General features: G+C 43.2%; 1 protein-coding gene across 1 annotated transcript in view; it reads right to left on the bottom strand.

Annotated features, from left to right (window-relative positions):
- Positions 1-13,142, bottom strand: part of LOC135521989 (basal cell adhesion molecule-like) — a 111,285-nt gene that overhangs the window by 19,090 nt on the left and 79,053 nt on the right. Inside the window, exons 2-5 of the mRNA XM_064947843.1 lie at positions 10,523-10,647; positions 10,084-10,303; positions 3,104-3,171; positions 2,075-2,171 (exon numbers count right to left, since the gene is read on the bottom strand). Of these exons, the coding sequence (XP_064803915.1) occupies positions 2,075-2,171; positions 3,104-3,171; positions 10,084-10,303; positions 10,523-10,647 (510 nt within the window). The remainder of the gene's footprint in view (positions 1-2,074; positions 2,172-3,103; positions 3,172-10,083; positions 10,304-10,522; positions 10,648-13,142) is intronic.

A 13,142-nucleotide genomic window follows, 5' to 3' on the forward strand; every position in this document is an offset into this window, starting at 1 on the left:
ACATTATTATGAAGTGGGTAAAATAGCATGTAAACATTATTATGAAGTATGTAAAATAGTATGTAAACATTATTATGAAATGGGTAAAATAGTATGTCAACATTATTATGAAGTGGGTAAAATAGTATGTAAACATTATTATGAAGTGGGTAAAATAGTATGTAAACATTATTATGAAGTGGGTAAAATAGTATGTAAACATTATTATGAAGTATGTAAAATAGTATGTAAACATTATTATGAAATTGGTAAAATAGTATGTCAACATTATTATGAAGTGGGTAAAATAGTATGTAAACATTATTATGAAGTGGGTAAAATAGTATGTAAAATTATTATAGTGACCAGTGTTCCATTATTAAAGTGACCAGTGATTCCATGTCTATGTACACAGGGCAGTAGCCGCTAAGGTGCTGGGTAGAGTAACCAGGTGGTTGCCAGCTAATGACAGTAACTAAAGTTCAGGCCAGGGTGCTTCGCGGAGGCCGACTGTAGTGGTAGGTGGTTGTAGGACACTGTAAAAAAATCTAGCTGTTTCAACTAATTATTAATAAGTAACAGGTCCCATAGCTGGGTTTTGTTTTACATGGTGGCGCAGCAGGAAGATCGGAATGAACTGAACCAAGAGGTTGTGAGGTCAAATCCCAGGTAAGGAAAATGAATAAGAATTCCTGTATACATGAACATGCAAAATGTAATCATGTCAACGTGTGTCAAATATGTAAGTTGAAAACATGTTAAAAGCCCTGTTGAGAGTAGGGGGCAGTGTTTGGATGAAAAACATACCCAAATGAAACTGCCTATTTCTCAGGCCCAGAATCTAGAATATGCATATAATTGTCATATTCGGATAGAAAACACTCTAGAGTTTCCAAAACTGTCAAAATAGTGTCTGTGAGTATATAACAGAACTGATATTTCAGGCAAAAACCTGAGGAAAATCCAACAAGGAAGTGACTAAGAGAAACGAATCTCCCTGTTCCATTGCATGCCTTCCCTCAATTTAAAGGCATATCAACTAGATTCCTTTCCACATGGTGTGAACAGTCTTTAGACATAGTTTCAGGTTTTTATTCTGAAAAATTAGCGAGAAGGATCACATTGCGTCAGTGGATGGCTGGGTGCCAGCAGAGTTTTGCATGTGCAACATCTTGGAGCAGACATTTTCTCTCTCTCTCCTATTGAAAAATCTACAGTCCGGTTGAAATATTATTTATTATTTATTGTAAAAACAACCTGAGGATTGATTATAAAAAACGTTTGACATGTTTCTAAGAACTTTACGGATACTATTTGGAATTTTTGACTGCCCGTCGTGACCGCACGAGCCTGTGGATTACTGAACAAAACGTGTCAACCTATTGGAGGTTTTTGGATATAAAAATAATCTTTATCGAACAAAAGGAACATTTATTGTGTAACTGGGAGTCTTGTGAGTGCAAACATCCGAAGATCATCGAAGGTAAGAGATTCATTTTATTCCTTTTCTGACTTTCGTGACCATTCTACTTTGCTGCTAGCTGTTTGTAATGTTTTGTCTGCTGAGAGAGTTCGTAACATAAACGCTTAGATAGCTTTTGCTGTAAAGCTTCTTTTTTTAAAAATCTGACACGCCAGGTGGATTAACAACAAACCAAGCTGTGTTTTGCTATATTGCACTTGTGATTTCATGAAAATTAAATATTTTTAGTAATCTAATTTGAATTTGGCATTCTGCAATTCAGCGGATGTTGACGAAAATGATCCCGCTAACGGGATGGGTGCGCCAAGAAGTTAAAAGCATGGTGTGTGTAACAGGTACTTTTTAGGTAAGATGAACAGAGAACAAGTTCTAGTTGAATCAACACACCAGACAAGTTGAGAAAACATCATTTTAAGTTTACAAAGTTTTTGCCTATGTTTTCTCACATTGGTGCTAAGTTTGGGTCAACAATTATAATTTAGACTGAAAAGTTGAGTAAACAAAAGAAAGGTCTGTGGAACCAGTTACTTAATAATAATGAGTTGAAACAACAGCATATTTTTGTTTACAGTGTAGTAGTAGTAGAAGTAAGTAGAGGGAGTGTATACTCACTCTCTTTGTTGTCCTTGACCTCAGGCAGAGGCTTGGAGTCCTGGAACCAGATGATCCTGGGCTGGGGGTGACCGTTATGGCTCACACACTGGCCCACCTGACACACACACACGCACACGCACACACACACACACACACACACACACACGCACACACACACACACAGGAGGGGAAAGATACTCAGCAACTGGAGGACAATGGAAGAACATTAGAGGACAAGGGAAGAACATTGGAGGACAATGAAAGACCATTAGAGAACAATGGAAGAACATTAGAGAACAATGGAATAACATTAGAGAACAATGGAAGAACATTAGAGAACAATGGAATAACATTAGAGAACAATGGAAGAACATTAGAGAACAATGGAATAACATTAGAGAACAATGGAATAACATTAGAGAACAATGGAATAACATTAGAGAACAATGGAATAACATTAGAGAACAATGGAAGAACATTAGATGTCAATGGATGCACATTAGAAGACAATGGAATAACATTAGAGGACAATGGATGCACATTAGAGGACAATGGAAGAACATTAGAAGACAATGGATGCACATTAGAGGACAATGGAAGAACATTAGAAGACAATGGATGCACATTAGAAGACAATGGAATAACATTAGAGGACAATGGATGCACATTAGAGGACAATGGAAGAACATTAGAAGACAATGGATGCACATTAGAAGACAATGGAATAACATTAGAGGACAATGGATGCACATTAGAGGACAATGGAAGAACATTAGAAGACAATGGATGCACATTAGAAGACAATGGAAGAACATTAGAGAACAATGAAAGAACCTTGGAGGACAGCGGAAGAACATTAAAGGACAATGGAATAATATTAGAGAACAATGGAATAACATTAGAGGACAATGGAATAACATTAGAGGACAATGGAATAATATTAGAGAACAATGGAATAACATTAGAGGACAATGGAAGAACATTAGAGGACAATGGAAGAACATTAGATGACAATGGAAGATTCCAGGACAAATAGTTGAAACCAACCTGTGTGGAGGAGTCTCCTACAGATATGGCCTGGTTGGACCCAGTGACCTCTGGCATCTCTGGAGCGACTGAGGAAGGGGGAGTTATATTCTCAGATCAGAGCTTTACAAAATGCAAGTCCACTATTTTCACATTTTCTGATACAGTATATTATCTGAATTCAAATAAGCATAGCTGTTTACATGAATATATGTACAGTATATATATATAGTTCCAGAGCAGGCAGAAAGACATTTCTAGATATATACATGTATTTGGATGACTGGAAATAATTTGGTATCCCCTTCCTGAACCAATCACAGGACGGAAACACTCAGAGCCTTGACACAGACAGGAAGAGCTCGAGGTGCCAAGCTCATGTCACCCTGAGAAAGACAAGTGACATTCATTTACCGTAACTACAGTAACAGACACACACATATGCAGTGCATGCACATAAATGCAAGTACACACACACACACACACACACACACACACACACACACACACACACACACACACACACACACACACACACACACACACACACACACACACACACACACACACACACACACACACACACACACACACACACACCTCCGATTAGGGCAATGGTAAACATCCCTGTGTGTATTATTCCACTGTGACCTCGGTTGCTGTGGGCTGATACGGGTCACAGACAAGAGACACACTCCTCGTTCTCTCTCTCACACTGCTGTATGTTCCCTCTGTTTCTATCTCTCTGTCATCTATGTATCTCTCACTCCCTCCCTCATTCACATGCAAGGTCATGGTATCGCAGCGAGACCACAGCTGCCGTCTGACTATAAAAATAAACGGCAGACATTTAATAACATTGGCGTGATCTTCCTATCTATATCTCACCTCCCTTTATCTTTCTCTCTCACCTCCCTTTATCTTTCTCTCTCTCACCTCCCTTTATCTTCTCTCTCTCACCTCCCTTTATCTTTCTCACCTCCCTTTATCTTTCTCTCTCTCACCTCCCTTTATCTTTCTCTCTCTCACCTCCCTTTATCTTTCTCTCTCACCTCCCTTTATCTTTCTCTCTCTCACCTCCCTTTATCTTTTTCTCTCTCACCTCCCTTTATCTTTCTCTCTCTCACCTCCCTCTATATTTCTCTCTCTCATCTCCCTCTATCTTTCTCTCTCTCATCTCCCTTTATCTTTCTCTCTTACCTCCCTTTATCTTTCTCTCTATCTATCTCTCTATCACCTCCCTTTATCTTTCTCTCTCACCTCCCTTTATCTTTCTCTCTATCTTTCTCTCTCACCTCCCTTTATCTTTCTCTCTATCTTTCTCTCTTACCTCCCTTTATCTTTCTCTCTATCTATCTCTCTCTCACATCCCTTTATCTTTCTCTCTCACCTCCCTTTATCTTTCTCTCTATCTTTCTCTCTCTCACCTCCCTTTATCTTTCTCTCTCTCACCTCCCTTTATCTTTCTCTCTCTCACCTCCCTTTATCTTTCTCTCTCTCACCTCCCTTTATCTTTCTCTCTCTCACCTCCCTTTATCTTTCTCTCTCTCACCTCCCTTTATATTTCTCTCTCTCACCTCCCTCTATATTTCTCTCTCTCACCTCCCTCTATATTTCTCTCTCTCACCTCCCTCTATATTTCTCTCTCTCACCTCCCTCTATATTTCTCTCTCACCTCCCTCTATATTTCTCTCTCACCTCCCTTTATCTTTCTCTCTATCTTTCTCTCTCTCACCTCCCTTTATCTTTCTCTCTCTCACCTCCCTTTATCTTTCTCTCTCTCACCTCCATTTATCTTTCTCTCTCTCACCTCCCTCTATATTTCTCTCTCTCATCTCCCTCTATATTTCTCTCTCTCATCTCCCTCTATCTTTCTCTCTCTCATCTCCCTTTATCTTTCTCTCTTACCTCCCTTTATCTTTCTCTCTATCTATCTCTCTCTCACCTCCCTTTATCTTTCTCTCTCACCTCCCTTTATCTTTCTCTCTATCTTTCTCTCTCTCACCTCCCTTTATCTTTCTCTCTCTCACCTCCCTTTATATTTCTCTCTCTCACCTCCCTTTATATTTCTCTCTCTCACCTCCCTTTATATTTCTCTCTCTCACCTCCCTTTATATTTCTCTCTCTCACCTCCCTCTATATTTCTCTCTCTCACCTCCCTCTATATTTCTCTCTCTCACCTCCCTCTATATTTCTCTCTCTCACCTCCCTCTATATTTCTCTCTCTCACCTCCCTCTATATTTCTCTCTCACCTCCCTCTATATTTCTCTCTCTCATCTCCCTTTATATTTCTCTCTCTCTCACCTCCCTCTATATTTCTCTCTCTCACCTCCCTCTATATTTCTCTCTCTCACCTCCCTCTATATTTCTCTCTCTCTCACCTCCCTCTATATTTCTCTCTCTCTCTCACCTCCCTCTATATTTCTCTCTCTCTCACCTCCCTCTATATTTCTCTCTCACCTCCCTCTATATTTCTCTCTCTCTCTCACCTCCCTCTATATTTCTCTCTCTCACCCCCCTCTATATTTCTCTCTCTCTCACCTCCCTCTATATTTCTCTCTCTCTCCCACCTCCCTCTATATTTCTCTCTCTCTCACCTCCCTCTATATTTCTCTCTCTCTCTCACCCCCTCTATATTTCTCTCTCTCACCTCCCTCTATATTTCTCTCTCTCACCTCCCTCTATATTTCTCTCTCTCTCCCACCTCCCTCTATATTTCTCTCTCTCACCTCCCTCTATATTTCTCATTCTCTCCTTCCTCTATATTTCTCTCTCTCACCTCCCTCTGTCGTTCTCTCTCTCACCTCCCTCTGTCGTTCTCTCTCTCTCCTCCCTCTATATTTCTCTCTCTCCTCCCTCTATCTTTCTCTCTCTAACCTCCCTCTATCTTTCTCTCTCTCACCTCCCTAACTCTCCCTAATTCCTCTCCTTTCACTCCTCCCCCTCTATATTACTCTCTCTCCTCTGTCTTGCTCCTCGTTGTTCTTCCAGGTGTCTGTTTGCTGACTAGAACTGGCAGAAATGTAACACATTATTTAACATGGATGTCAGAAGGTGAATTCACCAATTTGTAAGTCGCTCTGGATAAGAGCGTCTGCTAAATTACTTAAATGTAATGTAAATGTAACATGGGTGTCAGTTTCCACATGGAAATGAAAGATAGCAAGTTCAACGCCATAGAGAGGGAAGTAGCATGCATGGATGCACGTACAGACACACATGTGCACACACACGCGCACGCGCACACACACACACACACACACACACACACACACACACACACACACACACACACACACACACACACACACACACACACACACACACACACACACACACACACACACACCTGAGGGAAATGGAGGCAGGATGTATGGTGTCAGTGAGTGTATCACTGTTTCCCGTTCTGCTCAGACCATTATACCTGCTGCTGTAGTGTAAACCTCCCTAAGGAAGCCCATTGTTTCAGAACACTCAGGCTATTTCTCAGCCCTTGTAGGGAGTCATTAAAAACTGCTCCTATTCAGTAGGGACAGGAAGGCAGACAAAGAGGAGATACAGTACTTTAGGGAACAGTCCTGAGTGGCCTGTTAAAGTCTATAGTCAGGTATTTGACTTGTCTTTATTAATTGTATCAGTGCTCCATTAAGGTACTCTTTATAATGCAGGCTGTATCATTACCGGCCGTGATTGAGAGTCCCATAGGGCGGCACACAATTGGCCCAGCGTCGTCCAGGTTTGGCCGGTGGTAGGCCATCAATATAAATAACTTAACTGTTCTTGTTCTTAACTGACTTGCCTAGTTAAATAAAGGTAAACATTTAAAAAAAAATAATGTCACCTATGACATCTACTTTACAATGTGTGAACTAATAGCCAAGTAATTCCTTCAGACTTGAATGTCTATAGGGCACATGCATGTTAATTAATGACTTAACTGAGCCTTTTAAACAGCACTTAAATGGTTATTGAAGTGTCACTCAATTCTCTAACCAACACCATTCACCCTCTACCCTCATTGGCCCAACCCAAAACAATAATATTTATTGATATTGGGCCATCCGCAAACACTATATTCCTGGTGTATTTTAACACTAGAAATAGGATTGCTAATGTGTTGGGGTTGCAGAGGGTGACAAGGACACAACGACCTGGTCTGGGGTCAGCTCTCATCGCCATGGTGATAATTCAGGAGAATTCTGGACGGTCATTAAGCTGACATCTATTAGCTATGACAGATGCAATTGAACTATTAATAAATTGTGTCAAGTGTGATGTTCATAGGACTAATTGACCTCTGGGCAGCTTATTAGAGATCGTTTTCTTACAAAGATGAAATGTTAAGGTGCAAGAAAGAGTTTGACTTTCACTACCATTTATTATCTCAATCATTTCTCCTCGTTCTACTCAGTATTTAGTTCATGTATAATGCTTATCATTGATTACACTCTGCAATGCAAAAATAATATTGGTCATCCAAATGAAAGGAGGACCAAGGCACTCTTCATATAATTAATTAAAATGCCTTTATTAGTATGACATGTTCAATAGAAACAAAGTTTTAAAAAACAGAATTTGCGATCAGGAAACAGACTACAGTGTCAAATCTGCTGGATGGAGAATCGCTTCTTGAATCAGGGCTACAGCGCCCAGGTCCTGAAAGATGCAGGTATAAGGGCTGGATTACTTGACAGAGAGAACATGTTGCGAAGGGGAGAGCCCCCTGATGCATCAGAGTGTATTCTGTTACAAAATACAGCACCGAAGCAGAGAACATTAAAATAACCATTACAAATGATTGTGGAATCATCCAAAGTGATACGCTACTCTGCCAAGTCTTCCCTGAGCCACCAGTCATACGCTTTAAGAGATGTCCTACCCTAAATGACAAATTAGTCCACAGTTATCTTCCGGGTGACTCTCAAGAAACTTGGCTTGACCACTAACCCAAAGGCTCTTTTAAATGTAACCATCGCAACCATTGCAGTAATATTGCACAGAAGAGGGGTCCTGTGTGGCTCAGTCGGTAGAGCATGGCGCTTGCAACGCCAAGCGTCGTGGGTTCGATTCCCGCTGGGACCACCCATATGTAAAAGTAGTGGCCCCAGCCGACTTGTAAGTCGCTTTGGACAAAAGCGTCTGCTAAATGGGATATATTATTATTATTATTATAAGTATTTTGTTGACACAGCTTCTAAAATGGATTATTACGTCAAGCATTTCATTAACTGTAAAACCACTCATGTCATCTATAGATTGGAATGTCCACAGTGCAAGGTGTTCTACATTGGACGGACAAAGAGACGCCTTCAAGACCGCTTAGCGGAACACAAGTACGCCATACGGGTAGGTAATGTAGACTACCCCGTGGCAAGGCATTACAAGTCCCTACACCATGGTATCCCTGCCTCCCTACAAGCTATGGGTATTGATCATTTTCTGGCCTCTATTAGAAAAGGGAACCGTCTTAGACAGTTAAACCAAAGGTAAAGTTTTTGGATTTACAAACTACAGGCCACTAAGTACCCTGGTTTAAATGAAGATATGGATTTACAAACTACAGGCCACTAAATACACTGGTTTAAATGAAGATATGGATTTACAAACTACAGGCCACTAAGTACCCTGGTTTAAATGAAGATATGGATTTACAAACTACAGGCCACTAAATACCCTGGTTTAAATGAAGATATGGATTTACAAACTACAGGCCACTAAATACACTGGTTTAAATGAAGATATGGATTTACAAACTACAGGCCACTAAGTATCCTGGTTTAAATGAAGATATGGATTTATAAACTACATGCCACTAAGTACCCTGGTTTAAATGAAGATATGGATTTATAAACTACAGGTCACTAAGTACCCTGGTTTAAATGAAGATATGGATTTATAAACTACAGGCCACTAAGTACCCTGGTTTAAATGAAGATATGGATTTATAAACTACATGCCACTAAGTACCCTGGTTTAAATGAAGATATGGATTTATAAACTACATGCCACTAAGTACCCTGGTTTAAATGAAGATATGGATTTATAAACTACATGCCACTAAGTACCCTGGTTTAAATGAAGATATGGATTTACAAAGTACAGGCCACTAAGTACCCTGGTTTAAATGAAGATATGGATTCACTTCTATCTTGGAGTTTTTTTATGATAACATAGCTACAGTATTTCACCTTTTAATGTGTATTGTATTTCTTACGAGGTGTGTCCAATCAATAGTGTAACCACTCCCTCTTCCAATTGAAAAGCTGTTCAAAAGAGGACCTTGTATTCTTTTTTTTTTTGTTCTCCCTGACGAAGGTCATGCAGCCGAAATGCGGCGGTTTTTAAAAACTTTGTTTCTATTGAACATGTCATACTAATAAACGCATTTTAATCAATTATATGAAGAGTTCCTTGGTCCTCCTTTCATTTGGATGACCAATTCACCCCTTTTACCAAAGAGCACCTTCATCTACCAAAATGTACTATTGTGTACCTTAGTAGCGCTTCCCACAATAATATTGTTCATTAACTAAGTTTGTACGTTAATCGTTGATTTAGACGCTCACACTCACACTCACACACTCTCACCCAGCACACACAACACACACAGTCTCACCCAGCACACACAACACACACACTCTCACCCAGCACACACAACACACACACTCTCACCCAGCACACACAAAACACACACTCTCATCCAGCATACACAACACACACACTCTCATCCAGCACACACAACACACACACTCTCCTCCAGCACACACAACACACACACTCTCCTCCAGCACACACAACACACACACACTCTCCTCCAGCACACACAACATACACACTTTCATCTAGCACACACAACACACACACTCTCATCTAGCACATACAACACACACACTCTCATCCCGACAGTCAAAATCCACCCGGCATCCCATACAGCGAAGACCGCATCGGTCACTAAAGGTCACAGTAGGGCCTCTCTAAAGGTCAGTGGTCAGTAACTCACAGAAGACTTTGAGCTGGGTGATGGCGTCTCCAACCCCGGCAGGGCCAGCAGTGACCTGGCAGTAGAAGGGCAGCTGGTCCTCCACCGCCACGGGGGAGATGGTCAGAGAGAAGTCCCTTCCCATGGTCACTCTGTCGGACAGACGTGTCCCCTCATCACTCTTCCCCTCGCCGCCCGACACAGAGCGGAATGCAACACGCTTCCTGGTGCCACCCTCCTCCTGGTGAGGGGAAGAGGAGAGAGAGGAGGAAGAAGAGGGAAAGAGAGAGGTAAGTCTACACCTGTTGTATTTGGCGCATGTGACAAATACAATTTGATTTGGGTATTTAGTATTCTACAGTATACTACAGTTTACTACTGAATTCTATAGTAAGCACTGTAGTAAACTGTAGTATTTTTTAAATGTGGGAAGCCAGGAGTAAAGTAGTAGGAGACATACAATGAACCACTCCACAATGTTGTTTGGGGAGGGAGGGATTTTGAAGGTGCAGGGCAGACTGGCTGACTCTCCCTTGATCACCTCCACCTTGGGAGTCACTGTCACTGTCACGATGGCCCAGCACACTGCAGAGAGAGAGAGAGGCAGAGCGACGGAGAGGGAGGGCGGGAGGGAGAGGGAGGGAGGGAGGGGGAGGGAGAGGGAGAGGGAGAGAGGGAGGGAGGGAGAGGCAGAGCGACGGAGAGGGAGGGAGGGAGGGGCAGAGCGACGGAGAGGGAGGGAGGGAGGGAGGGAGGGAGGGAGGGAGGGAGGGAGGGAGGGAGGGAGGGAGGGAGGGAGGGAGGGAGGGAGGGAGGGAGGGAGGGAGGGAGGGAGGGAGGGAGGGAGGGAGGGAGGGAGGGAGGGAGGTGATTAGTTATTGAGGCACTTTCACATTATTATGTTGAGTTTAAATACACACGTTTTTATGTCAAACACCTATTATTATATAAAAATGAGTCTAAACCAAAATAGGAAAGTGCAAAGCACAGCAGAAGATAAGATCAGAGAATGTTTGCTGATGGGAAAGGCAAGGGGGCCACACACACACACACACACACACACACACACACACACACACACACACACACACACACACACACACACACACACACACACACACACACACACACACACACACACACACACACACAGAGAGACACACACACAGAGACACACACACAGAGACACACACACAGAGACCAGTCAGGGCAAGGGAAAGATGGAGAGAGCGATTGATGAGGGAAAGGATGGAGGGAGGTAAATAGATGGATGTGGATTCCAGCTGTGGAGTTGAGTCCAGATTGTCCGTCCTTTAACTGAACCTACCAGCTCCTGTAACTAAATGAAGCCTACAGATGTGTGTGTATGCGTGTGTGTATGCGTGTGTCTGTGTTTGCATAAAGCCCTGAGCTTCTGATTGTTTCCAAAGAAAGGTAAAAAGCTAAGGCGGCTGAGAGGCGTCCAGGCAGGTCTTTATCAGTGCTGGAGCTTTTCCTGTGATGCCCCAGACAGATAACACACAGAGAAACAAACAGCAAGAGGCAGCAGTCTGTGACGAACCCCAAACACACCTTATACTCACTGAGAGACACAAAATCACACACTGAGAAAAACACTGTCTTTCTAAACATGGTACAGGGACAACATGTCATTCTGGGATTGTGCCATTCTAGTATTCTAGTATTGAAGAGGTACATCTTCAAGGACCACACAAGGCCTTGTCGGGTGCATCTCCATGTATGAAAACCACTGTACTGTCGCGTATGAAATGAAGATGGGCCATTTTCATAGTAATGAACAAACAGCCTGACAGACGGTTATTGAGGACAGAGTAGAACACAATTGGTTGAATATAGAAGGACACTCTAAGTCAGAAAGAACAGAGTGGCCTTTCTGGCAGGCAGCTCAGTGGAGTCTACATTCAACTGGAACATTAGGATGCACACAGTGTCTTAGATATCAATGAGAGGAGGGGAGAGAGAGAAGGGACAGAGAATGGTTCCTGGGGGGATAGTGACAGTGGGGAGGTCTCTCACTGCTACCATTCTCCACTCTGCTCCCCAGCAGGCAGTGACAGTGGGGAGGTCTCTCACTGCTACCATTCTCCACTCTGCTCCCCAGCAGGCAGTGACAGTGGGGAGGTCTCTCTCACTGCTACCATTCTCCACTCTGCTCCCCAGCAGGCAGTAACAGTGGGGAGGTCTCTCACTGCTACCATTCTCCACTCTGCCCCCCAGCAGGCAGTAACAGTGGGGAGGTCTCACACCTCTCACTGCTACCATTCTCCACTCTGCTCCCCAGCAGGCAGTGACAGTGGGGAGGTCTCTCACTGCTACCATTCTCCACTCTGCTCCCCAGCAGGCAGTGACAGTGGGGAAGTCTCTCACTGCTACCATTCTCCACTCTTCTCCCCAGCAGGCAGTAACAGTGGGGAGGTCTCTCACTGCTACCATTCTCCACTCTGCTCCCCAGCAGGCAGTAACAGTGGGGAGGTCTCACACCTCTCACTGCTACCATTCTCCACTCTGCTCCCCAGCAGGCAGTAACAGTGGGGAGGTCTCTCTCACTGCTACCATTCTCCACTCTGCTCCCCAGCAGGCAGTAACAGTGGGGAGGTCTCACACCTCTCACTGTTACCATTCTCAACTCTGCTCCACAGCAGGCAGTAACAGTGGGGAGGTCTCTCACTGCTACCATTCTCAACTCTGCTCCCCAGCAGGCAGTAACAGTGGGGAGGTCTCTCACTGCTACCATTCTCCACTCTGCTCCACAGCAGGCAGTACCAGTGGGGAGGTCTCACACCTCTCACTGCTACCATTCTCCACTCTGATACCCAGCAGGCATTAACAGACAGGAGGTCTCTCACTGCTACCATTCTCCACTCTGATACCCAGCAGGCAGTAACAGTGGGGAGGTCTCACACCTCTCACTGTTACCATTCTCCACTCTGATACCCAGCAGGCAGTAACAGTGGGGAGGTCTCACACCTCTCACTGTTACCATTCTCCACTCTGATACCCAGCAGGCAGTAACAGTGGGGAGGTCTCTCACTGCTACCATTCTCCACTCTGCTCCACAG

This window comes from Oncorhynchus masou, chromosome 30 (genome assembly GCF_036934945.1).
Source record: "Oncorhynchus masou masou isolate Uvic2021 chromosome 30, UVic_Omas_1.1, whole genome shotgun sequence".
In the NCBI taxonomy this organism is placed as follows: domain Eukaryota; kingdom Metazoa; phylum Chordata; class Actinopteri; order Salmoniformes; family Salmonidae; genus Oncorhynchus; species Oncorhynchus masou.